At 49.4% G+C, this 27,658-nt stretch overlaps 1 protein-coding gene across 3 annotated transcripts in view; it reads left to right on the plus strand.

Annotated features, from left to right (window-relative positions):
• GNAO1 (G protein subunit alpha o1) overlaps positions 1-27,658 on the plus strand; it is a 116,870-nt gene that overhangs the window by 52,135 nt on the left and 37,077 nt on the right. For all 3 annotated transcript variants that reach the window (XM_042886055.1, XM_042886054.1, XM_042886053.1), the window contains exon 4: positions 26,299-26,459. In XM_042886055.1, the coding sequence (XP_042741989.1) occupies positions 26,299-26,459 (161 nt within the window). The remainder of the gene's footprint in view (positions 1-26,298; positions 26,460-27,658) is intronic.

Here is a 27,658-nt window from a genome sequence, read left to right on the forward strand (position 1 = left end):
CCAGGGCGGAGCTCAGCTCAGAGTGCTTGCTTTGCTTAAATTCCAGCTGTAGGCAGATGTGCTCCCCAACAGCCCTTGCAAATCCGCTGTACAACCAGGCACACCGCCATCAGCCCCTTTTCTGTAGGAAACTGTGGTGTGTCTGGGGTTGGGAAGTGAGCCCACAGCCCTGCTGTGGATCTGTCTCAGCAGAGCTGGGTTTGAACCAGGAAAAAAAGGGACAGCAACTTCTGGCCAAATGCTAAATGAAATATCAAGTAATAGCATGATAAAAGTAGCATCTCCGCAACTGCAAAAGGTTGTTCTAAAGGTTAGGTCTGCCTGTACCCTTCTAGCTCTGGGAATAGCTGTTGCTTTCATCTGCAAGTTCATAGGCTGAAATAAACAGGGCTAAAGCTGTCTGGCCCAGAAGGGACTTATTGCTGATGGTGGCTTGTGTCCAGGAGCAGGCTCTGCCTGCACGGATGGCTCACAGGGACATCCTCGCCGCCGAGCTGCAGTGCTGCTGCACAGAGCCCACAGGGGCAGCACACCTGAGCTCACCAACCATTCCCAGCGCTTCCTCTGAAGCACGAACAGAAGTCGAAGTTCCTCATTCAGCATGTGCTGCTCAAGGGCATTTGTCTGCAGAAATGCTTCCTTTCCCTGCCCTAAAGTGAGCTGCCAGGAAGGAAACCCCAACGACTCCGCTTGCCTCACACCTGGTGAATACAGAAGGCATGGACAAACAGATGGACAGAAGGGGCAGATGGACCCTGAATTTCTGTTGATCTATCTCTTTTGCATCATTGAATTTCAAGAGGAATCCTTCCGTTCGTCTATCCAGCTGTCCTATTTATAACCAAAAGAAGTGTATAATTCACAGTGCTTTCTAATTAGATGGTGTAACTACAGTCCTATTTCTCTCCACTCTAATTTGCTCCATTGGAGGATCTTAACGCTTTGCATTACCTCTATCACGCAGGGAGAGTTCTTTGAGGGTTTGAAGCCAGCAATTACGTGCAGCTTTCACTTGTCCTTGAAGCTGATGTAGTTTCATGTGGAAGCATCCCAACATGGCATTTGGAAACCTAGCATTAAAAGACACCATCAGAGCTCTGTCCAAAGCCAAGGGTCACTTAGCCCAAAGCGTGGCAACTTGGAACGTGATTGCCAGGCTAGGAGGGGCTTTGCAATCCCGGTCACTTCAGGCCTATCCAAAAAGCCTGAATTTTCAAGAGCCTGTATTTGGTAGATCTCCACAGCAATCTGCATCCAAGTTTGTGGCTGACATTCAGCTCTCTAAAAATGGAAATAGGTCATCACCACTTGAAATTGGAGAATTCTTTGTAGAGGGAATGATCCTGGGGGCAAATGCCCACTAGGTGAGCAGAGGCAGGACTGAGCATCACCCAGTGCATGTGTGTGCAATGTCAGAGGAGGTGTGGGCTGACGCAGCTGTGTTGCAATGGAGTTTGTGCGTACAGCTGCTCACCTTGTTTGTGCAGCTCACATATGTCCAGTTTGACTCATTAAAAGCCTAATACATGCAAACACTACCAAGCTGCTAAAATGCCCCGGCAAAATTAGCTGTAGAAAGTTTCGTCATGTTTTAAGCCTGGCGCTGTTAAGTGTTTTGAACACTGTTTATTAAAAACAAAACTGCATTTCCTTGGCATTTGTCTAGGGAAAGACAACACAGTGGGACTGCAGAGCCCCCTGGTTCTTGCAGGGAGCTGCTCCCAGCCCACTATCTGGATTCAGAGGTTCAATGTGGGTGAAAAAGGCTTTGGGGCAGTGCTGTGTGCCCACCTTGCATGCTGCCCGCTCGCACGTCCCACACTGGCTGGAGGCAGCCCCAAGGCTTGTTTTACTGCTTTACAACAGAGCAAATAGAGCAATGTTTCATAACATCCTAATGAGGAACACTGAAGAATGCCCAGGAGACATAGACAATATCAGTGTTCCTTGGCACAGAGGGAAAATCAAAGGCGTTTGTTTGTTATCTGAAATGCCGATCTCTGCTCCTTTCGGAGGTGGGCAGGCATTTTATGGTGCGTGTTCCTGGAAATGCTCAGATGTCACTGGCGGTGCCATCCAAGAACACTGTTTATTTTCAGATACAACTATAAAAACGGAGCAAGGAAATACTCAGAGCTATAATGGATTATTAAGTTCTAAGTGGTACTTTGCACTCTGAATGGTCCCAGAGGCCCATAGACCCATTCTCCTTTCTGCTGAATGGGAAGCGTACCTTTGGCTTGAGAAAGCCCAGAGATAGAGGAATCTTCGCCCGCTGGATTGCAAATCACCTGGGCTGGTGTTTAGTGATGCTTTTTCAGAATGTCACTGCTAAAATACCAGCAGATGAAATAGCTCCCTGCCTCTCATCCCCCACACCCGAAGCCCAAACTGTTTTGACCAGGTCAGGTGTGTTCATTGTCCTCTCTCTGGTTAAAAATCTGTCATTTGCCAGGACTGCAATCATCCATCCATCCGGACTGTGTCATCCTTCTAGCTGGTAAAAACCAATGCTGTTCTGTTGTTTGTGAGGACGCACAGATCCACAAGATCAGCTCGTGCTCACGATTTCAGAATGCTTCTGTAAGGGATTGGAAGAAAAATGAAAAAAGGAAAAGAGTGGTTAAAAAAAGCAATTCAGACATTAACAGTGTCATGGCAACAGCAAATTAGTGCCTCAAAAGCAGAGCTCAGATCACTAAAGGTTTTGGGAGTCACTGCACTGCAGGACTGAATGAAATATTCAGCACATAAAAGAAGTCCCCAAATGTTTCTTTATTTGTGATAAGGACGCCAAGCAAACAGTTATTTGCATTCATTTTTGCCTAACCACATTGTTGTTTTTTTTTCCCCTGCAATACCTGTCAGGTAAACGTGGCTCCGTTGTGATTCTTGGAGAACTTTGACATTTGCAAGCGTAATCATAAGCATCAGTTTTAGCTCATGGGGGAAGCAACCACTGTAGCAAAAAAATGAGAGGAAAAATAAGTGTGGTGTGAAAGGGTACCACGAGAGGTTCTGTGCGCTCAGAAAGGTGACCTAACGTGAGCTGACAGCCTGTGCCATAACCACACAGAGGGGGACGGTCTCTCACCTAACGGCGTGCGTGTGCATAAGCAGGCAGCAAATTTCATTTGCTTGCCTTTCCCCAACCCACCCTATAGTTCTCTTCTGGGTTTCTCAGCCTTTTCCTTCATAATGAAGTCAGCCATGTCACGCTGCCCAGCATTCAGTGGCCATTCCCATCCACCATAATCTTTGCTTGCCTAGTGTTTGCTTCAAGTTTCATTCTAGTGATTATATTAGGTATCCATGGCTGATACCTGTAATACCCTATGGGATGGGTTTGGCAGAAAGAGCTGCATTGCAAAAAACGTCCTCTAGTTTTAATTTGGTTTTGTGCCAAGCTGGCAGGGAGAAAAAAGCTCCAGCAGAATATGGAGAAGATTCAAAAGTGAGACCGTGCTCAGCTGTGGTTTGCTGTGTTCTTGGATACATCCCTCTGTCTTTTGTCCTCCATGGATCTTAATGTTTTCCCTTCCATTTTTGCCTCAGCTATCGTAGCTTGGGAACTATTAGAAGCATCAGATGTGGAGGTTGGTTGTGAGGTCGGTATTAGATGTGGAGATGTGGCAGGGGCTTGGAGGTTGATGATCCCTGAGGTCTCTTCCAAGCCAAGACATTCTATGATTCTGTGATTCCCAGATTGTGATTGGAAGAACAAAACCACGGGGTTTTCTGTCTGTTGGAGTGGTCAACATGAAGCACTCCACACTTGTGGTCCACAGGGTCACTGCTATCATTTTCATGCTCATCTGCCTGACGTTGGATGCTGAAGTCTCTGAGCATCCGGACAAAGAACTAGCAGGTCCAGCTCTCAGCATCAGGTCCTCCGAAGAATTTGCAACATTTGCACATTCCATTGCTAAAGCATAGAATCATAGAATGGCCTGGGCTGAAAAGGAGCTCAAAGACCATCTAGTTTCAAGTCCCCTGCTACGAGCAGGGTGGGTTTCTCCCCCTGTAAAGACGCTGCGTGTCTTTTAGTCAAGACTCTACTTCTGTGTGCTCCTCTTCCAAGTCATTCCTCACGATGTTGGATTCTTCTGTTTCTGAAGCTGGTCTCAACGTGGAATTTTATATAGTGCTTACACACACCGAATTGCAGAGTTCAGGTTAGCTTGGGGCTATGAACTTTCCCGGTGTTGAAAATAAGTCCTACCTTCCAGTGGCTCAGTCCCAAGCCTTCAAACCTCCCCTTGCTGAAAGACAGGCTTTAGAGGGATAGCAGCATATCATAACTCTCGCAACAATCTTTTGTAGTTCAGCAAATCCTGATATGGGGACTTCAAAACCACCACATCCAGCCTGGCCTCCAATGCCTGCAGGGATGGGGCATCCACAGCCTCCTTGGGCAACCTGTGCCAGTGCCTCACCGCCCTCTGGGGGAAAAACTTCCTCCTCATATCCAACCTAAACCTCCCCTGTCTCAGTTTAAAACCATTCCCCCTTGTCCTATCACCACCCACCTTCACAAACCTCCTCCTGTTTGTAGGCTCCCTTCAAGCACTGGAAGGCCACCATGAGGTCTCCCTGCAGCCTTCTCTTCAAGCCAAACAAGCCCAGTTCCCTCAACCTTTCCTCACAGTAGAGCAGCTCCAGCCCTCTGCTCATCTCAGTGCCTCCTCTGGACCTGCTCCAAGCGCTCCATGTCCTTCCTGTGCTGGATGCAGAGCTGCAGATGGGGCCTCACGAGAGCCGAGCAGAGAGGGACGATCACCTCCCTCTCCTGCTGGCTGCCCTTTTTTTAATGTGGCCCAGAAGAGAGAGAAAAAAACAAACAAAAAAAAGTTAAAACACACTGCAAAGAGAAATAAAAGGTGTTCAAAGTCAAATTTGAAGGCGTTGAATGATTGGACCAGATGATCTTTGAGGTCTTTTCCAGCCTCAGTGATTCTATGATATGAATTCCCAAGGGCCCAGCTTCCAGAATAGTTTGCCATCTTTCTCCCCTTTAAGAACCCGAACAAATAAATAAATAACTACTAGGGCTTAGATTTCACACTTTCCTGGGTTTCCCTCTTCTGCCTGCCTGAGCTGATGACTGCTCTCCGTTACAGGAGCCCTTACATCAGAAGTACCTCCTACGTTGCTGCAGCTCCCAGGCAGTGGAGCCACAGCCAGCAAAAGCCTTTTTTGTGAAGGTGGTACAAATTGTTTCTTTCTCAAGAAGTGCCTAAGACTTAAAATTAGTTTAGTAGTCTCAGAGCTGTCACCTTCTCCTCCTCTGCTTTGAGAAAGGGCACGAAGCGCAGCACAGCTGATGGCTGCAATGCTGGTTTTTGCTGACGCTAATGGTGTCATTTTTGGGTGGTGCTGTGTGGAGCCAGGAGTTGGACTCGTTGATCCTCATGGGTCCCTTCCAATTTGGAATATGCTATGATTCTGTGATGCTGTAGGGTGAGGCCCCAGCCCATCATTTCTGCGGGGTGCTATTCCTGTGGCCATCAACAAGTAGAAAATATTAGCAGCCACTCACATGTATAAACCATCTTCTGCTTCCCAGAAAACAAATACAGGTTTTCCCCTGAGGGGAGGTCTGTCTGCTGTTCAGTTCCCCATCACTGATGTGTGAGGGGAGCAGTTGGAGCTGGCTTTGAGGCAAGCAGGTGTTGACTGCCTCCAGGCAAACATCTGGCTGGAGGAGAGCAGTCCTCATGGAACGGGCATTTTTCCTCTCCAGATCTAAACAGATGAATATTTTGAGTATGTATGTTGCATGCAGATAGAGTCCCAGGAGGGTTAAAAGAGAAAGATGGTATTGAAGGTAAAGAGAGAAGATTGTCCAATCCCTCCAACTTTTAGCTTGGTTGCATATCAGCAGCTCCATCTTAAAGAAAATAGCTGCTATCAGGAGCTTCAGAGCCTTGCTGCATTCTGCTCATCTGCTTGTCAGAAGCCTCATAAAGCGGAGTATGGATTTTCTAACAGAAGCCCTAACTGCAGCATTTTATCAGGGCTTGTTCTCTTGAGCACACAAACTGTGTGAGCTAACAGAAAGAGGGGTGTAACCTGAGTTCCCCCACATCTGCTCAGCTCTGCAGCATCCGGCACCCCCAGGTCCTCAGAGCAAAAGCTCCTGTGGTGCAGCAGCATCTCTAACATCAGTGCAGGAGGTGATGAGCAGATGAGCAGTGCTGGCTGTGCAATTGCTTGAAGAACTCCCTGGTAAGGCTGGGCCTGGATATTTCACAGCATCTTTCAGCAGGGATCAGCTGCAGCTGTTCTGTGAGCCCAGGGCTGCTTCCCAGCCTGTATGATGCTCACAGACCACATTCCCAAATCCCACCCTCTCTGGCTGTCTTGCTTCTGCTGCCTGGTCAGAGCTGGTACAGGAGACAGCTGTCTGTTCTGCTAACCATTGGTCATCTGCTTTTTCCACTGCAGAAGTGTTCTATTCCTTCTCACAAGCTGAAAGGGTGCTGGAAAGCAAGTTGGGGTTGGTGCATGTATTTTCTCTGGAACAAGAGAGGCTGTGGATGCCCCATTCCTGGAGGCTAGGCTGGATGTGGCTCTGGGCAGCCTGGTGTGGTTGTTGGCGACCCTACACATAGCAGGGGTTTGGAACTAGATGAACACTGCGATCCTTTTCAACCCAGGCCATTCTAGGATTTTATGATTCTCAAGCAGCTTTTGCTCCTTGGGGCAGCTGTGCCCCGTGGCGATGCACACCATGGTATTCCCCAGGATTTTGCTGCCCAGTAATTTAGGAGAGGTCATCGTTATCAGGCTCTGCGGGGATGTATGAAGAAAGGCTGTCACAGCGGTGTGTTCCCCTGACATTTACTTGGAGAAGCATCAGTGCTGTGTGAGCTGCATGGGGGAAGAAGCGGCTCTGAGCACAGCTCTGTGCCTGGTGCAGCCCGGGTGCGATGTTATGCACATTGTTAGGAGCACCTCTTCCCTCCACTGATCCTCCAGCATCTCCTCCAAGCCACCCACTTGCCAACAGCTTTCACAGCCCTGTTGGAGCTTCCTCCTGGGCTGCATTTCCATCAGCATTTTTCACTCAAGGGAGCTGCTAAGCTTGCTGTGCCCCCACGGACTGCTCAGACCCACACAACCCCCCCTTTGCTCCCCACAAGCCCAGTGTCAACAGGGAGTGGGGCACCTGAGCATTCCTAGAGCCCTCCTGACCCTGCACCTCAGCCCTTTGGGGAAACAGGGGGCTGCTAAACCATAGAGAGCCCTGTCCCATGTTTGAAATGCTGTAGATGGGAAAGTGCTGTGGTGAGTCCTTTTCTCTTGCTACGCAAACACATGCCGTCAAGCTAAAGCTGCCTCGTGGATCAATTAACACATAATTTCTGCTTGTCTTAGCAGAAGGAGCTATTAATAAACAGTAAGCTATGGGAAACAAGGGCATTTACGGATCTGAAGATGAACACATATCAGTATAACTAACCTTCAACCTAACTGAGCAGTCGTGCTGAGGGCAGCACGAAGCCCAGCCATAGCAAGGGGCGCTGCAGCTCCAGGAGCTGCTTTGTGTTCTTCTGTCACTGTTCAGTGATGAACTTTCCCTCTTGTTACAGTCACATAAACTTGCTTTGAATGATGGGCAGGAAAGTAATGTTTTTGAAAGTTTTAATCATTAAGAAAAATCAGAGCCATTTTTTTTTCACACTCAAATGAACGAATTTAAAAGCAACTCCCCTTCCCCTGAGTGGATGGAGCTCAGCTCATGCCAGCACGTGCATTGCATCCAATTTTACTTATTTCCCTGGAAGTAATTTCCTTTCTAAAAATGCAGCTTTCTCAAAATCCACAATTTACAGAGAATTGAATCTGCTGGAATTCTTGACAGTGAAAAGCTGAGCAGAACACTTTGAGTGCCTTCATTTTTGCTGCACGGCAAGTAGCAATGCTAGCTGATGAGTGGATGTGAGAGGAGAATTAAAATGAAAGGGAGAAATTAAAGGAGAATATTTTGTCATTACCTTAATGAAAACATTTGATACCACTTAAGTGACAGAGTTTGATACTGTCTAAATGAGACGTGGAGAAAACCACCTGCCAAAATCTGTTGACACATCTGTTTTGCAAAAACTGCTGTGACTTCTGCTTGTCAAGCCATAGAGAAGGAACACAAGCATCTGGATGGACACAGGGCTGGCAAAGCTGAGTGCTGTCAATAGAAAAAAAAAAAGAAAAAGAAGACTGACTTAACATCATCTCTGCCTCTGCACCTGAATACATGGGAGGGCTGAGCTCTCACCTCTGCAAGTGCTGGCTGCATCCTTGGAGGGGCTGGGCAGCAGCAGCAGGGTGGAAGCAGCCCCTGCCCCTTGCCTCTGCATGTGATGCAGTCTCACTGCATTTCACTCCTCTGAGAGAGGAAGCAGGACCCTCTCTATCTCAATACTCTCTAGGGTTGGAGATGCTCAGCTTGGACTGGAGATGCAAGGAAGGAAGGTAGAGAGACAAGAAACACACTTGAGAGAAAAGAGAAAAATTGAGCAAAGACCAAAACCAGGCATTTATTGTGCATGTGGAAAGGTTTGTGAGCTTGAAGTCATCTGAAGTACAGGAGAAACTGAGTGTTGCTGCCATAACCCCAGGAGAGAGGGGCAGAGTTCTCAAAGGATGTGAACTGCGGAGAGAAACAGATGCATCACGGCTGTGAGGCCTCTGTTATATTTTTAATTAAAAGAGTGTTTTGAATTTTTCCCACTCACCGGCAGTCAGCTTCTGAGGATGGCAAGATCTGGAGAAGAGCTCAGTGGGACCTCTTCCCAACTGAGGAATCTGTGAAGTGAAGCCCTCTGTCAGAGACGTGGGACCAGCGATGCACAGTGGGACCTCAGCATGGTGGAGATGAATCTGCTGGAGCCTGAACCATCTCTGCAGCCCCAGCTCACCCCTCCTGTCCACCTGGGGGCTGGGAGATGCCCTGAGCGTGTCTTCCATCAGGGAGAAGCCCGACGTGTGTCTGCATGGGATGCAGCCTGATCTGCTGGGACCGCAGCGCTGGCGCTGGGATGTCAGTAGCTTTCCACTTCAGTTCCACGAACACAGTGTCTGCACACAACTGTCTGAGCATCTTTACTCTCTGAAGATCTCTGTGTTTTCAGCCGCTTCCTTTGACGATACAAACAATGCATTCTATTCTTAGCCCTACAGCGGTATATACTCAAATCTTTATCTAAATTCTGCAGAATTTTCCATTTCAGATGTTTGGGCGTCCAGGAGCAGACTGCTGCTCATCCCGTGCACGACATTATTCCTTTGATACACGATCTGAAAATTCAATTACCAGACCAATTACTGATTTTTCTGAAATTTACAAGGAAAACATTAAAGTTTGATTAAGTCAGAATTCCCACTGGGCTGATCACCAATGAGACCAAAATTAAATTGGGTTTTTAAGAGCTTTACCACATTGCAACGTGTGAGAAATATCTGAATTGGAAAGCCTGTTGCCAGCAGTCAAAACTCTGCATGCTGAGCAGTGGAAGATGTATTTTATTTCTCACAAGAGTGAGTACATGCTGCTTTGCAAAGGCCAGGAGGGGTCAAAGGTGCCTCTCTGAGAGCGGCAGCTTGCACTGGGAGCAAGCATTCACATTAATTATACATGAAGCTGAACTTAAGTGGAAACAAGACAGGACCTGACCCTTGGGTGTAAAAAGGGGCTGAGCAGCATCACAAGAGCAGAGCAGCAAGAAAAGCACTGCTTCTCTGGAGCTTGACCAAAAGTGAAGTGATGTGGCATTGCCGTTCCTCAGGAACACGAGAGCTGTGCAGGCAAAGCATCCAGTGTTTCTTGCATCAGATGTGGCCGTGTATAAAACTGCATAGGGCTGTCCTCTGTGGTCAGCACAGGATGCCTGCAGAACAGACAGCTTTTCACCACTATGCATTTCTAGAGTAGTGTTCCCCAGGAATCAGGGTTGGGAACAGTCCAGTTTAATTTCTTTACTGATCATCTGGACGAGAGGCTTGAGTGTACTATTGATAAGTTTGCAGATAAAGCCAAGCTGGGAGGAAGTGTTGTTCTGCCTGAGGGTAGAAAGGCCCTGCAGAGGGATCTGGACAGGCTGAATCTGAGGCCAAAGGGATGAAGTCCAACAAGACCAAGCGCTACACTGTGGTCACAACAACCCCGTGCATTGGTTCTGCGTCAGGGCACAGTGGAAAGCTTTGCGGAGGAAAACAATCTGGGGATGCTGACAGCAAGCTGAACACGAGCCAGCAGTGTGCCCAGTGTCCAGGAAGGCCAACAGCATCCTGGCTTGTATCAGCAATAGTGCAGCCAACAGGAGCAGGAGGGGATTGTCCCCCTGTACTCAGCTCTGGTGAAGCTGCACCTCAGTCCTGTGCTCATCGTTGGGTCCCTCATTAAAAGAAAGACATGGAGGCAGTGAAAGAGTGGTGAAGCATTGGAATGGGCTGCCCAGGAAGGTGGAGGAGTCACTGACCCTGGAGGTGTTCAAGAGCTGTGGAGACGTGGCACTGGGGGATGTGGTTAGAGGGCACGGTGGGGATGGGTTGGGATTGGACTTGGGGATCTTAGGGGTCTTTTCCAACCTTAATAATTCCGTGATCCATATAGATATGTACCCATATATGATATGTACCCATGTGCTTGGACCTACACAGCTTTGCTTCCCAGGCTGAGGCTCTGCTGATTTCCTCTAACCCGGATGAGGGTAGGATTGAGACTCAAATGCACCTGTCCATCATGCTGACAGTCTCAGTTGCATTGCTCCAAAACTCAGACAGCAGTGTCCATTGTCAGGAGGCTCCAAAATGCAAACAAGGTTCCTGCTGAGAGGTACGTGCATCCCGTGGATTCCTTTACAGAGTGCACTGGTTCACTGCAGTGTGAATCCAGCTCATCAGGGGCAGATAAGCATCTGCCTAATTATGCCCTCTGAAAGATTGGGCTGACATCTAAAAACACAGCACTTGCATATGCAGTGCATTTGCCTCTGCAATTTGCAGGTGTAAAAAAAGCAAATTCATTTTCACCATTTGCTTGGAGAACAGATGATTCAGTAAAGGACAGACATGCAGATATACTCAGTTGCATCATGAATTACATGACTGAAAACAGCTTAGAAACACGGAGCTCTGTGAGCTGCTGTTTTACAAGCTTAGCAAGGAGTTGAAGTTCCTGTTCAAGTCTCTTTTCGCACCCTGTGCCTTCTCTGAAATCCTTACAGTTCCTAGAATTACATTACTTAACATTGAGATGGGGATTCGAGTACTTTCATGTTCTGATGACACAACTGCTCAGAGACAGCAGAGAATTTGCAAAATAGGGGTTGAAATGCTTGAATTTGCTGAGGATATTTGCATGTGATGCTTGAGCCGCTGTCAGGGGAGCACACATCCATCAGGAAACATGGCTCTACTCGTCTGCACTGTGGCAGATGGTGTCTGGGAGCAGGAGCTCTCATTCCCCAGTTTCCTCCACCTCCACAGAGTCTCTCCATCCTCCAGTGCGACACAGAGGAGTACAGTAATGCACAGAAATGTCTCCTAACCTCCAACCCCCATCAGATCAGAATTTCCTGACGTGCTGATGCATAATGCATGAGTACTCAGCGTGCTGTGCCGCCTGGCTTGGCTTCCATTCAGGGGTTAACAAGGGAAACGAATGGGATCGTGGTGGGGCCAAGTTCTTTTCGAGGCTCTGCTCCCCTTCCAGAGCCTCTGAATTCATTTTTCTTAAATAAACACACTTCAGAAATCTTTCAGAGTGTAAATAAGTCAGGGCAGCAGCAAGAAAGCAATTGCCAGTGAATAATTTGTGGAGCTGCTTGCAGCTGCCGTGTCCTCCCGGGAGCAGACCTGCCGGCTGGCACTGCCCTGCTTGCACCTTGTTGATCTCAGTGCATCAGCTCCTTCATTTAGAGAGGTTTCCATCATCCCCGCTCATTTTTTCCTCCACCTCCTTCCACCTTCCTGAGCTGCAATAGCCGAGGCGCTGCTGCCTGTGAGTTCTTGAAGCAACAATCTTCTGAATGATTTAGCAGCACCGCTCCTTCACAAACAGATTCCTCTCGGATGAAATACATTCACATTTATGTAGGACAGAGGTTTTGGAATGCTATTAAATTTACATGGTGAGCTGGCAGAGCAGCCATCTTCATCCACTACACAGAAAGGGAAGAACAGTCTGCACGCACAAGTGGGGAAATATTTACAGACAATCCTGGCAGTGCTCACTGCCCCGCTTGGGGAACGAGGACAGCTAACACGAAAATGGGAGAGTTTATTAAATCGTGACTCTGCCAGCGGTCGGGCAGTTTGCTGGGAGGCAGTTTGTTGGGTTTGGTTGCTCGAGGGTTGTTTTGCAGCTGGTTGTTTGATAAGGCTCTGCTGTCTGAGGGGCTTTGTCAGCTTCTTGCAGAAGTAAAGAGGGAAGAAGGGGAAGAAGGAATGCAAAACAGGATCTGGACAATGCACAGAAGTAGGGATGACACAAAATGTCCTCCTGCAGGCCATGGCAGAACAGGAGCTGCAGGAGAAGGAGACAAACTCATCTCTGGGGCTTCAGCATAGCGTTAGTTACAGATGCAGCTAGTTGGTGGCTGCTCCAGAGGGGGAAGGGAAGGGAAGGGAAGGGAAGGGAAGGGAAGGGAAGGGAAGGGAAGGGAAGGGAAGGGAAGGGAAGGGAAGGGAAGGGAAGAGCTGTGGTGTAGAGTTAGGGAACAGGTCAGCATGGGGCGGCACGACAGCCCAGGGCCTCAGCAGTGTGGGGAGCTGGGGGTCAGAGCTGTTCCTTTGGTATGAGAGATGCAGAACCAAGCAGCTGAGTGCCCACGACCTCAGAAATGCCCACAGCGCTTCCTTGCAAGAGCAGAGAAACACTTACAGCAGAGCCCTGGCCCAAGTCCAAAGCGTGAAAATTACTTTTTTTGCCTCTTTAAATACTCTTTGCGGTGTCTGTGAGCTCTGGAAATGCCAAAAGCATTGGAGCAAGTCCAGCTGAAAGAGATAACTTGGTGCTGTTCATTTGGCAGCATGGCCTTCTCACTTCTGGCCCTGACTGTGTGATGTGGCATCCAGACTGCTCAGCCCTGCCATGCTCCAGCCATTTCAGCGATGGCTCCATGGCAAACAAGAGCCTTGCACGAAGTTATTTGGGCTACAGAGCACTGTGGAAACATAAAGATCCCTTTAATAAACTCACTGGGCTGTAGGTGGCAACTTCAGCAATTCCCAAATGACCTCAAAACATAGGGGCTGCAGAAAGGCAAATTAGTCATTTTATGCTCTAAATACTTAATGACAGTGCTAAAAATGAAGAGGAGGAAGAATGTTCAGGACAAGCAGACTGGGATGCAGCTGAAAACAAACCTCATCCTCATAGGGTATAAATCAGTGTCAGGCAGCAGCAGAATAAATGCAGTGATGCTGCCTTACGCCAGCTGGGTGCCAGGTAGGGCAGTGCCTCCAACCCGACAGCAGTGCTATGGAATGTGACCCATACGGTATCTGAAATACTCATATGGACAACCAGCAGTGAGCCTCCCTCCTTTCTGACCAAGCAGAGTGCAAAACGGAGGCGAAATAGGCTTCACACGTGCTGCCCAAGGGATGTGAAAGGCACAGCGTGAGGCTTTTCTATCCCATGTGGGAAATGATGGCGGGGAGGATTGCGCTGGGAAAGATAGGAAGCTGGCATCACAGAAAGGGATTTTTTAAAAGCACCGACGGATGCAGGCTGTGGTGTGGATGAGCATGGAGGGTGCCCGCTGCACGCCAGCCCAGGCAGCAGGGGGAGGATGAGCCCACACATCTCTGCAGCACAGCCCCGGTGCCTGGGTGGGAAGGGGCGAAGCCGGAGCCAGCCAGGATTGTGCCTGGTGGGCAGCAGGCTGGGGCTGGAGCCTGGCACCAAGCAAACGCCTTCCTTGTTCGATTAGTGCTTCTCCTTTGGCAGCTGAAAGGGTCTTGGCAGCGCCAGGCTTTTTGCATCTTGTTGGGCTGAATAGGAGGAGCAGGGGTTTGGCAGGAACAAAAGAACATGCCTCTGCTCCATCAGAGGCCTCATTACTAAGCATCATGGCTCACCAGAAGTGATGGGGAGCTGTGGAGATCTTTATTCTGATAGGCAAACAGCGGCTGGAAATGCATTTCCAGCTTGACCTGAAGATATCAGCTAAAAGAGAACTTGACAACTTGCATCTGTAGAGATCCGAGCATGCGTTGTGCAGTGCTGAAGCCCAGCTGTGTGTGCACACAGGGAGCAAGGGAGCTCAGGCAGCCAAAGCACAGGGCGGCACAGAGAGTTGGGGATCAGGTAGGGGTCAGTGTGCTCCAGGCTGTGCAACAGGTGCTCAGCACATTGTGTTAAGTCCAGGGAACAGCTGTCTTGTCACCTGTTTGAAGAAATTAAACAAGGGGAGAAATCAGCCAGCAAACACTGAGCGGGAAGCTGGTCACCTGGAGGGCTGCATTTTAGCTCTGACCACCCCTCAGTCACTCAGACTTGATGGCAAACCTGTGTGTGCAAATACCACGAGAGATCCAAGCTGATCCGTTTTGAGTCCAGATCAGAATTTTTAACAAACCAGTCAAAATTCATCCTGAAAAGTCTATTTTCTCTGTTACACCCAAGCAATGGGATTTTCAGGAGCTTTCATTGTTCCCTGTTGATAGCAATCTACAGTTGAGCTCAGTGTGAATCGAGTTAGGTCAATACTGAGTGCTCTGGAAAATCCCAACCCTTGTATTAATATTATGAACTATTTTGAGAGCTGGTGCAAGTATGCAATATGTGGCATTTGTAAGTGGGCTGTGAGCTTTAAGAGTGATCCTGGTGTATTTGCAGGTAAAAATTAGACCTGATCTATAACAATCATTCTATACAGGAACGAAGTTCAGGCACATAGTGATGAAAGTTGAGGTGGGCCAGGCATGCTGCAGGAGTTCAAGGCAGAAGATTACTAAGTGTATGATACACTCAACTGGTGTTTATAAGAAGAAGGAACAGTGGGAAGGGGTAAAATTGCTGTGCTGATGTTGATGCAAATGGTGTCAACCACAGATCTGATATCAAAGATGACCACCAGGCTGTGACATCCTTAGCTCTGCGCCTCCTGAATCATAGCAGGCCTTTAGAGCAAGAAGCCATCGTAGCCCTGGCCGTATTATGTTGCTATTTAACACATCTTTTGTAGGCTATTTGTTGGGATGACTTCTTGATTCTCGAACATCAAGTCTTGTCCCTGCCAGTCCAGCCCCAAGAGCTCTCATTTATTTGCCCAGGCTTGCTCTCCATGGGGGCAATTCCAGAGGAGTTCCTTAAAAACATTCCAGGGAGAGAGATTGAGAAGCAAACCTCCTCAGTCTCAAAACTTGCTCAGATAGAGCTCTGCATAGCATGTCACAATGAATAGCAGTCATCCATCCGCTCATGCTCTGGCCACAGCAGAGGGTGCAAAAAAAGTGCAAAAGGAGCATTTCCCACGTGGGGCTGAGCCTGCAGCTCTTCCTTCCCAAACCTTTGGCTCACGTGGGAGCTTTGCTCCCTCCTCCTGCTCCCTTTCCCGCAGCAGGAACCCTGGAAGCTCCTTGCCAGGTTGCACGGCTCACTCTGAGTCGCTCCCCGCGCGCTCTGGGGCTCGACGCTGCCTCCCAGGATGCAGAGGGAAAGATTTGACGGCTCAGTCCTAAGCTTTTAGGCATTGCCATGAGACTGGAGAGAAAGGAAAAGCAAGAGCAGGGCATCTGCAGGCAGACTGCTCGCTCTGGTGAGCCTCTCTTCCCAGTCTGACATAAATCCCATAAACGGTCCCGGGGGCATTTTGCTGCTGCAGCCACTTACGTAAGGGCGATGTGCACACGAAACAGCACCGCAGCAGAGCCGCAGGCATGCCGGCGTCCCCTTGTGCAGGAAGGTGCTGTGGGACACCAGTGTTGTTGCTGGGCTCCCCGGGCCCGAAGCCCCCCGTGCTCTGTGCTGGCTGCTGGCTCCGAAGTCCCTGCAGAAGCTCGACCCCTTTAGGCGCAGCCTTAGCACAGCCACCGCACCACTCGGATTCGCACGGCTGTTCACACAGCTCTGGAAGCCTTAAAAAGAGGTGAAAGCAGGTTCCTCTTTGGATGGGAAGGTCCGAGGGCTGCCCTGCGGGGCGGGGGCAGGAGGCAGCGGGGACCCGGTTAACATCAATAGCCGCAAAGCCCCCGGGACCGGGCAAGCTCAGCCGCGGACAATGGATTATTTTTAACTAGCTCCAATCTTCAAGCACCGCAGCTTAAAAAAGAGGGAAAAGAAAAGAATAGCCGATTTGTGCGAGCTCCCCTGCTCCCATTAAGGCGGTGGAAGCGGTGCTATGCATTTCAATGGGGGCAGGACCGTGCTCCTGGGAGATAAATCGCACCCCGTCCCCTCATGGCGTGATCCTTCCTGGCCCCCTTCAGCACACCCCTCTCCCCCCCTCTCTGATGCGCTCCCCAGCAGATTTTTTTTGTTGTTGTCATTGAGCTATTCATTTTCCATAGGCTGCCTTCATTCCCGTGGCCTTTTGCAGCTAGGAGACAAGATGTTGCCTTGGAAACAAAGCCCCTTCGATGCTCGGAGTCTCTGGGATTGCTCTGTCTGCTCCCGAGTGCTTCTGGTTATTTTTACGAACAGCACAAAGCTGCAGCAGGCTCGTAGCCAGCGCGCAGAGTGGCCGGGGAGGAGAAGGGAGAAGGGCAGGCGAGCGCCTCGCCGGCACCGCTCGCTCCGCTGGGTCTGTCGGTGCGGTGCAGCACGCCTGCGAGGGGAGCCGCGGCTCCAGGGAGCGCTCCTGGGGCTGGGAACGGTGGCAGAGCCAAACCCGGACTCGTAGGCAACTCTAAAGGTCTCTGCTCCGAGGTTTTCCTGCCGATTCTTCTCTGTGCCGCAGGGTGAGGGCAAAGAGACTCCCCCGTCCCTAATCCCCTTCTGGTGCTTGAAGCATTTCCACAAACACTGTGGAAAAATAGGAGTTTACTTTTGAGAAATCCGTAGGGAATCAAGCTCGCTCCTCCTATCTGCAATGGTGAGAGGGCTCCCAGCTGCTGCAGCTGCGTGCTGGCGCAGTCAGAGATGGCATGTAGCAGAGAAGGAGGAACCGCCTAACCACACGGCAGCAGGATGCTGTGAGCTGGGCACCATCAGGTCACAGCCGCTGGGGTTTAATTGTGGGGTTGAGAAGCTGCAGGTGTTACCCTTCTTGACTACTGTCACCATGTTCCTGTGCAGCTTAAGCTCTGCAAGAGCAGAAAATGCTTTAGGGATCCACCCGGTGTTCCCCACATGGATCATGGCTATGCACGAGGGAGGGCTTTTGCTGTTTCTCACCTTTCTCCATCACTGCTGAGACTCCCAGGTGCCCAGGCTGGTGGGATGCTCACGCATTTTCTTACCCCTTTTGGTAAGCAAAAAATCTGTCTCATCCGCCCAGGGTTAGAGATCTGAGGCTCCCCTTCCCGTTCTCCCAGAGTTTCTTGTCAATACTGCCTGGTGTTGTACTTAGAGATGTAGGACCAATCCAGCTACAACAGGTGATGGGCCTGTTGTTTTTGACATTTTTTGATGCTATATTTATGCCAGCAGAATAAATAATAAATAACCACAACAGCATCAAAGATCTCTTCCAGGCCCCCAGCCTATTTCTGCCTCTTCTTGTTAAGCCATTATAAAGATATTTCTCTGCTAACGTGTCATTTTACAGACTAACCTGCCATCTCATGCTGTATCTGGAGTCCCATTTATCCGCCCTCTCTGAAAATACAAGGAAGTTCTTGTCAGTAGCCTGGAGTACAGACCCCCTGCAATGGAAATGCTCATACCTGGGACCCTAGAGCCGCTCTGTTTTGCCCTCATCCTGGCAGACAAGATAGCCAAGCCTGGCATACAGTGATATGGCAGGGACAAGCAGGACGTGACCACAGATCGCCCAAGATTCTTCCAGCCTTCTCCTCCTCCTCCTCCTGTCTGTGCCCTGCCAACGAGCACTTCCACCAGGATTTCAGGCCAAAAAAAAGCAAAAAACAAAAAAAAATGGAATGGTGTAGTCAAAGGCAGTGACGCACTGGGGATTGATAGGGAAAGCTGTGTAAAGCGCTGCCATTTTCCTGGGGCCCTCCTCCCAAAGTATTATTTTAAACAAATGAGGGAAGCCATGCTCGCAGCAGTGACTCAGTCCCCAAAGTGCCCTCCCTGCCATTTGTGCTGCACGCTTAGTTAATATTTAGCCCATTGCCAGGACAGCAAAGTGCCATCCTGTCCTCTTGCCCTGCGTACGTGCATCCCAACCAGAAATCCTCCTCAGACTGTTTTGCTTCTTCTGGAAGAGAAGCGCCCATCTCTCCAGCATTATTCCCACCGCTCTGTTTGCATCTGTCTCATGTCTGCATGCTCTTGCTCTTCTCTGGAGTCTGAGGAGGAAGGGGCTGCTTTGCTGTGATTTGCTCTGTGGCCCTGCAGGCATCCAAAGATCTTCAAGCTTGAAGCAAACACCCTCGGGTGTTTGCAGCCTTGCAGGATTTCAGAAGCCATATTTGGCACAATTTCGTGGGGTACGTAGATGTCAGACGTCACAAACCTCGTTTGGCTCATGTAAAGCTCAAGTGAAATGTGGGTAACCCCTCACCTGCACTTAGCAGCGATCACCTTGTAGGGAGGAGATGAAGGAGTAACAGATTGAAAAGTGGAGAGTTGTGGCGAGAATCCAAATTAAAACTGTAAATAAGCATTGACTGCTCATAAGCAGGGTCCTGTTGTGCTTATTGCTAGAGCTGGACAGCATTATTTGATGAATGGTGAATGTCCTAAAAAAGCAGCCTCAAAGAAAACAAAAACATCTGTTAAATCTGTTTAAAACATGCAGGTAGTCATGGCCAAGGTGAAGTTCTTTGAAAATTCAGAAGATATTTCAAAAGGATTTTTTGTTCCTGAAAGGCCAGAGTGATCTGTTCTGATGAATTTGTCCATTTGGAATCAGATTTGGGTTTTGTTTGCAGATTAACATTTAAAATAATAGTATGCTATGCCTTGAATAACTCAAATAAAGCAGAGTGTTTTGGTAGGGCTGAAGGAAGGTGTTTTGGCTGGGTCCCAAATTAAATTTTTGCAGATTTTTGGGTCTATGGTGGAATGCAAAGGAAAATGTTTGATCCAAGCTGATTTTTCACATCATCTCATTTTAAAGTTCTGCTGCCAAGTGGAAAATCTACTGTTATTTGGCATCGGTGATCCCTGGTCTCCCACCACCAATGCAAGAAATAATTTCAATACCCCCCCCTGTGGGCACCACACCGACCCTGGTGTGGCTGTTTCAGGACAGAACAGATGGAAATCCAGAGCCAGATAATGCAAGAGCCAGTATGGGTTACAGGGAAGAAAATAGGTAACGAAGATGCCACAGGGAGCTGAAATCTAGCAGGATTATTTTATCCTGCCCACCTTGTCCTCTTTAACACAAATCATCAGGTAAAACAGGGCTGTAAAGTGAAACAAGGCTCTTTCTGATTGGAACGCTGGTGCTTCCTTTGGGGACATAACTGCAACCCACAGACTCAGTCCTTCATCGTGTGATGCGCTGGTAAATCTGCTGGATTAATTGTGGAGTGGATATTAGCACCCACCATTCAGCATCAAGCTCTGAACGTTAAACTAATTACTGGGTTCCAGCACCGTACGGCTTCCCAGCAGGGAGGCACTGCCCTGTAAATCATCATACACGAGTGGCATTCAGCCAGCAGTGTTAAAGAAATCCTGCTTGGTCTGAGAATACTCTCACTGTCAGGGCTGTTTAACCCTTCTGCTAAAAAGACAGTGCCCATTCTCTGTTTGTGGTTGGAAGGCTCTCAGGACAAAATCTCTGCACCGCCACCCTTAAGTAGGAGGGATGCCGGTGTGGAAAATCTTAAAGACATTCAAAGAGTGGAAAACATGCAGGCTGGGTTCATTCCTGAACCCAGCACTCCGTGGGACCCTGGTGTTCCCAGTCCCTGTCACTCCCATCCAACTCACCTTCGGCCATTCGCTTTGCAATGACTGCAGGGCGATCATTTATTTTCCAAATCGTGGGAGCCAATGCATTTCCCCACCGGCACTCCCACTGTGGGATATCAGACATTTCCCTGCCTTTTGGTGCAGAATGAGTACTCCACTGCTTCCAAGTTCTATGGCCTTTCCCCCAGCAGAGATGATTTTAAAAGAGAGGAGAAGAACGGAGCCGAAAGAGTGGCACGCTGCAAGGATTTTGTTCTTCATCCTTTCCAATCCCCTCCTCACCGCCGCACTGGAGCACTTCCCTGCAGTGCATGAAGCCATGCGACTAATGTCCCCATCTGTGGCTCTCCGTCTCTTCCTCTCCCTGGTGGGCAGTGCTCTGTGCCTGAATGTCTTGGAAGCCATTTCTGTAAGCAGAGGATAACGTTCAGGCTGGCAGGTCCCTTCCCCAGGCCTTTTGCTCTGTGTCTGTAGGTCAGAGGACCCATCAAAGATAGCATCCTGTCCCCAGAGGGGCACTGGCAGATCTCGCAGTGGCTCTCGGTTTCTCAGTGACGAAAGCCTTACCAGCTGTGTTTTGTTTGTACCAGGATGGCATCACTTTTTCCTCACCTTTCACTGTAGCTTGTGATTCCGGACTTATTCTGAGGACTCGTACAATGGAGGCGGCCAACTGGCAGCCCAGTTCCTTCATCCAGTCCACGCAAGGCTTTAGTTTGGTCCCTGGATTGCCTGACAGTGAGCAGGTCAAAGCAAACGGTGTGGGAAAAGAGGTTTGTACCCACACAGGAGCTAGCCAGTTTTCTTGGATCAGCTGTGGAACCGCATAGAATGGCTAGGAATGAAGGCAGTACCAAAGACAGAGCAAATGTCCTGCTTCAGAGCCGCAATAAGGTCTGATATCAGACCTGCTCAGTGTCTCTCCGAACAGGAAGAAGCAAACAGAAATCACAGCAGCAAGGAGGTTTCAGGAACATGATCCTAGACTGAGCATCAGACACACAGAAGCTGTTTGGCCCAGGCAACTGGAGATGACGATGGCACCATCTTGGCTCCAGAAGGCCACGAAACCCAGGGCTTCACTAACTGCTATGCAGACAGTGCAGCCTCAGGAGGAGAGCTCTGCACATCGCCGTGGCTGTCAGGTTAGGTTTGCCGTGCAAACCAATCTGCCACGAGCCAGAAGCTCCTTGGCACCATATTGTCACCCAGCCCTTCTGTGGGCTCCGGTTCCCAAGCACAGCCGAAGACGGCTGGCGCGGCGCTGTGGCCCGCTCCAAACAGGTTTGAAGGCAGTGGATGGGCCCCAGCCGCTTTTGGAGCTCAGTGCCTTGCAGGGTTTCTCACCTTGGTGCGCCCAAGCAAGGTGCCAGGCAGAGGTGGGGTGAGACGTGAAGGTGGGTGGAAGGCAGAGGGAGAAGTGGGATGGTTGTCAGTACTGTGGTGCACAGCGTATTTCCAGGGATTCAGAGGTCAGCACTGAAACAGATGTGTGAGAAGGAGAGGCTGAGTGAGGGGGAGAGCCATACGTGTGACTGTTTATTCCATGTCTGCAAAAACTTCTATGGACTTGGAGCTGGGCCCTGAATGTCTTTGGAAGAGGCGTAGTCACCAGCTCTGCTTTGTTTCCAGCATTCATTCAGGCTGTGAACGCTGTGAAAATAATTGGCTTCTGCTGTGATGCAGCCACACTTCAGCTGTGAAACACGGTCCGTGTTTTTGAGCTGCTCGCTGAGGAGGAGGGTTTTGGTTTATGAGCCACATTCTGCCCCCGAGTGACAGGACTGCTTTTCTCTCCCCCTGCAGCACTGTGCTGAAGGGGCTGGGACCCCAGGAAGGTCCCATCCAGGAGCACCCTTTGCAGTTATCAGCCTTGCTGATAACTAGCACCATGTCTCTGCTTTTTCTTGCACTACTCCCAGCAGAATGTTATTTTGCTCTTCTTCCCACACCGCACTGATTTTATGAAACATTATGAGATGCAGCTCTGAGTACAGCCAGCCACCAGAGGAAATTGCCCCCGTGGTAACCTTTGAGACAGACCGAGTGACAAATATGATTAATCAGAGTAAATAACAGCAAAGAATAATATTTACTGGGATTTAGTTTGCCAAAAGGAAAGCGCTGTGCAATGTGTCGCAGTGGGTCAGCTCTCCTGTGGGTGGAAGTCAGTGCAGCTGCATAGAGTTTAGCAGATTTGTACCACATAGCTTCGCATAGATCTGTGCCTTTTCCCGAAAGTCTCCTCGTCCCAAAAATGATTGCTTAGTGGGAAAAAAAAATCCCCTATTTAATGTACAGACAGCTTCAAAGTGTCATCGCTGAGATTTACCCTGGGATGGTCAGAGGGATGGGGCAGCAAGGCCGAAAGCAGCTCCACTGGTGGTCTGTGCAGGCACAAATCATAGCTGGTGAGGAGCAGCAAATAATTAGGACTGGTCTACGTGTGCATGATGAAAAATACTAGTTTTCCCAGACAGATATGACTGTTGGTAATGTCTGAGTGCTGCGGGGAGCCCCTCTTCCTCCCAGCAAGGTGATGAATAGTTGGGATATGTGGTTGTTGCAAGTGAAGTCATAAGTTTGCTTGCTGAACGTACCTTGAGTGCTTGGTGGTAATGGCATATGGGAGGCAAATAATAACTGTGGACCCAGGTTTGTGAGAAAGCAGCTCCTCTTCGGAGCTGAGTCCATACCATGTGTCCAGTGCAAAGATAGATGCTTAGCACAGGGTGAAAAAGTGTCACATCCACTTCTGTGTGGCTCTACTTGCCACACTGCAGGTAGACACAATGGGAAGCAATGCAGAGCTGAACAAATCCTGCTCTGGGTAATGAATAACTTGAAGACAACAGCTCGGGGTCAGGGTTTGATCTGCTAAGAGGAGCACCAGGCCTTTGGATGTAACTGTGTGATGTATTGGGAAGCACAAGGGACACGTACACTTCTACCAGACAAGAACCAGCCCAAGGGAGCTCTGCACAGAGCCAGGAATGCAGCAGCTCTGGGTGAAATCATCCCAGGCATTCCCATGGCACCCAGCTACAGAGCTGTCCCAGCCACCCAGGAAACAACTCAATGGCCAAGACCTCTTAGAGGCATGTCATCGAGAATCATTAAGGCTGCAAAAGACCACTGAGATCATTGAGTCTGCTTGGAGATTATGGCACCCTTCACAGCCTTGCCCTGATGGCATGATGGTGAATGCTACTTGCATGCTGTGTTGCTGCATTACTCCTGCATCAACCCTGAACGTCGGGCAGGGAAGTGCAGGGGCAGCGATGGAGGAGGAAGCACTGCACCATTTTGTGGCTCCTTCCAGCGGTCCCAGGGGCAGGCTGCTGCTTATTTTTAGCTCCTGAGGTAGCTGAAATACCACCGTGATATTCATTAGCCAAATCCCCGTCAGATGGGAGCTGCGAGGCGGGCGTGGGGGGACTCTTGGTCTGGTTTGTTGTGCTTGATTTAATTGCTCGCTTCAGTACAGACGCAGCGCGTGGCAGGAGGCGCAGTGCCTCTCACCTCAGGAAAAGGGGGAGCGCCAGGCCCGGGGGAGGCAGCGAGGGAAAAGTCAATCAGGCAGTATTTAAAAACCTACCTGCTGGGCCCAGGGGGGGCTGGAGGTTTTAATGTCATTCCCAGTGTGAGATGCAGCCTGGAGAGCGAGAAGAGAAGGGGGCATCTTCTCTACTTGGATCCTTAATTGCTCGTTAAGTAACCTAACAAATGCCTAAACCTATGGGCAGCCCATGCTCCTTGGCAGAGGGGCTTTATCCTTGGGAGAAGAGAGGGGTATTTTTAAAAACACTCATTTCTCTGCTTTTTCTGGGTGCACAAAAGTGAGAGTCGGATCATTGGCTCGGCAAAACAAAACGCAGTGCTGTATACAGTGCAGTGTATACAGTGCTAGCAGGGGCACTGTGCTTTCCATGCCCTGCACTCAGCTCTTGAACTGTAGAAAGGAGGCTTTCTGTCCCAAAATGAGACTCTTGGTGACTGCAGAGCTACTGCAGCCGTTCTCCATTTGCATCTCTCAGAACAACCCTTGCACAGCGAGCTTAGCCCCACTGCTGGCCCGCACAGACCTGGTGACCGTGGCCTCAATGCCTGTCCCTGCCAGCTCCCATTCTGTCACTGCCGTCCATCAACATCCTCTGCTCAGAGCCACTGAGTATTACGCCGCAGGGGACGGCCGCACATCCCCATAGAGCAAAAAGGGAGGCAGCCCTTTCCCAGCACACTGTGATGGCTGTGACATTCCCTCTGATCCCGGCGCAAAGCAATCCCCAGTTAAGTCCACGAAGGGCAGAAGCAGCCCAGGCCCTGCCCTTTACAGCTGGAGAGCTTCAGATCTGCTTTGCCATCTCAGACCGATGAGCCGATCTGTGACTTACACCTGTAAATCCCCCTGCTACATTCGAGGTAACACAGGAGAGAACTGCTCCCTCCCTGAGTGAAAGCAGCTTGCTGCAGCATGGTTTGGATAGCTTGTGAAGCACGCAGTCCATCTGAAGGCAGCGGGGTGCTGTGAACCAGTCTGCAGCGCTGAGCTGACCGGCCTTCATCAGGCTATGTGTTGTTCAGAACCTCTGCAAGGAGAGGAATTGCAGCTGCAGCAGGGCAGAAAAGCCCTGCTGATGGTTTATGAATATTCACTGGGCTCACGAAGCACTCTGGGGCAGAAAACAAGCTTTGAAATTAACTGAACCCTTCAAGGTTCTTTGCTTGCCTTGGCTTTGAGGTGTGAGTCACCAAGACAGCTTCTCTAAAACGAGCAGAGTCTGTATGGAGGGCTAGGACGATTTCTGGGCAGGAAAATACTAAGTTAAGCGTTCTGTGAAAACATCTTCATGTTCATAAAGACTTCAAAGCACAGACTCCACCCCATTAAGTTTTATGGGATGTCACTGTACAGTACTGAGACTTCTGCAGCCTATGAGGACTGGATGTTCTGTGGACTTGAAGCTCTTCCTCTGAGTATTGAACTCTTCTGTCTGCAGTGCTAGCAGCTCGGTGCCCTGCGATTTTTGAGCAGTTTCGATGAATAGAAGCTGCAGAAGAAGAGTTTTGGCCCTGGCCATGTAGCTTGTGTCATACCCGTTGCCTTCCCCATCTGTACATCTCAGTGCTCCCAGCTGCTGGGAGAGATGCTGGCCCCTTGGGAGCCCTACAGCTGCCCAGAGAGCTGGGTCAAGTGGGACACAGGGCTGGGGATGTATGGGAACAGAAATAGAGAGCTACCAATGGGACATAAGGAAAGGTAATGAGACAAGGAGGCTGTCTTCACTAGTTTGCTGTAAGCAAAAAATAAATGCTCCTCTTTGCCAATTAATTATAATGATAATAATTAGTTTTGGTTCAGGTGGCAGAAAGATGATACTTTTCCAATTCTTTGTTTTTTTCAGTTAACAAAGCAATGAAAAAAAAACTCTGCAGGTTAGCCAGCATCCCATCCCTGGGATTTTGGGAGTCAGGGGGGGTGGGAGGGCTACTCACTGCAAAGCAAACCTGTGGGTCAGGAGTTGAAATGAGTGAAGCATCGGCCGCTGTGGGCTTTTACAGCAGGGCTGCACTCAGCTGCTCTGAGGCTGTCTAGACATTCCCATCCTAAATCTGAGACATCTTCCAGACCCGAGTTGTGTCAGAGCAATATCCTCCAGGAAAAGTTGCTGTTCCAGTGAATCAGATTTTTCTCACCAGAAAAGATTGCATCTGAAAGTCACCAGCTGGCCCTGCCCTCCCCACCATACTCCCGAACCACAGGAGATTCCTCTCCATGTGAGTCACAAAGCAGTGCAGACAGCCAAGGTGTTATGTGTTAGCATGAGTTAGCCCTGGAGCAGAGATGGGCACATAGGAAAGAGCAGGAATTCAGAAGAAGCAATAAGGCAGCGTCTGAAAAGAACTGCTTCTGAAGCCTTTCTGCTGTCCTGTGTGATACAGATGGTCTCTGCTTCAGCAAGGTTACATGCTCGGTAAAAGGGGATTCAGTACAGCATATGCATTCAGTAACAGTCTAACATATGTACTTGTATATACATGGATTTCCTTCTGTCTGCTAAATAGAAATCGGTGTTGACGTGAGGTGGGCTGTACAAGCACCTGTTCCCTTATGGAGTGAGGTTTCCTTGCTCCATCCTCCTTCCGTCCTTTCTGCAGGAGGGTGGATCCTCAGCCCCACCCCGCTGTGTGCAGCCTCCTGCTGCTGAATGCTGGACAAACTCTTTCTGAAATGGCTGGCTCCTGATCCTGCCTCCAGCATCTGTGTGACCGCTTGTTACTCTCCTTTGCAGGCTGATGCCAAGATGGTCTGCGATGTTGTAAGTCGGATGGAGGACACAGAGCCCTTCTCTCCAGAGCTACTGTCAGCTATGATGAGACTCTGGGCAGACTCTGGGATCCAGGAATGCTTCAACCGGTCCCGGGAATATCAACTCAATGACTCGGCCCAATAGTGAGTATCCCTTTTGATGGCCTGTAGTGTAACGAAGCTGCATTTGTTAAAGTTTTAACCAAAGTAGCCCCAAAGCGTCAGTTTCCTTACAGCAGTAGATCTGATTGTGGCTACGCTTACAAACTAACTAGAATGCATGCTGTATCATGGACTGCTGCAAGGTAAAAAGGATCAAGCAGGATGGTCATATTCCCCTCTGGCCATTCTGGAGTCCAGGACCCTAAGGCCAGGTTTCCAAACTGCTTTCAAGCTGTTCAAGGTAAGTTCCTGCAAACCAATTCAGTGATTTCAGCCAACACACGGAGGTGGCTGATGGTTTCTTCCTGTCTGATAGATAACAGAAGAGTGCAGACACCTGCTTTGTATGGCATTACAACTCTTGGTTCTGACTTTCTGATAATCATGCACTGTACTGATAGGCAGCTGGATTACAACCAAGGACAGGGAAATTATCTGCATTTATGGTAGCGTTGCATTGTTCTCACAATACAGTCAATGGCATCCGTACCATTAGGGACCACATCCAGATCTTTTTTTCATGGTGATTCAGTCTATGGCTTTGGTTCATCCCATTGCAAAAACAAGACATTTACCCATAAACTGCTGCTCTGGCTCTGAGGAAACATTGAGCGTTTCCCCAGTTTCATTTCAGGCCCATTTCTAATGATGATTCCTCCAATCTGTTCGTCCCTACCTAGGCAAGGAGGATAAAACATTTCGTGCCACAATTTCAATCACAGCTGTTGCAGCCAAGCAAAATGTCCCCCTGGCCCTGTGCCGCATCTTATACAATAGTCACTAAAATATGGTGTAGTATAGGGAACAAGCAAGCAGAGTAATTCTTTTCACTGTTCTACCCTGGGAGTCTATTTTGATAGTCAGAGAAAGAGAGGCTCCCCAGTGGTGAAAGGGGACTGCTGTGTCCATACTTTTGGCTTCATGGTATCCCACGCCATCAGGTCCACCAGCTGACTCATGCCCTTTGGGACTGCCTGCCTGTTTGCATTGCCTGGCACCTCTGCTTAGAGTGCCATCAAAACACAGACCCAAACACGGGGGTAGCTGATGGCTGTGCTCTGTGCGGTGGCAACTGACCATCAGCAGCCTGCTCCATCTCCTCCCCTCCCAGCTGGCAGGGCAATTTGGGAGCACAGAATTAGTTTGCTGTTGCGGCGCTGCAGCAGAGCATGAGCGATGAC

The sequence above is a fragment of the Lagopus leucura genome, unplaced genomic scaffold (genome assembly GCF_019238085.1).
Source record: "Lagopus leucura isolate 7727_CA_CO unplaced genomic scaffold, USGS_WTPT01 Super-Scaffold_100054, whole genome shotgun sequence".
In the NCBI taxonomy this organism is placed as follows: domain Eukaryota; kingdom Metazoa; phylum Chordata; class Aves; order Galliformes; family Phasianidae; genus Lagopus; species Lagopus leucura.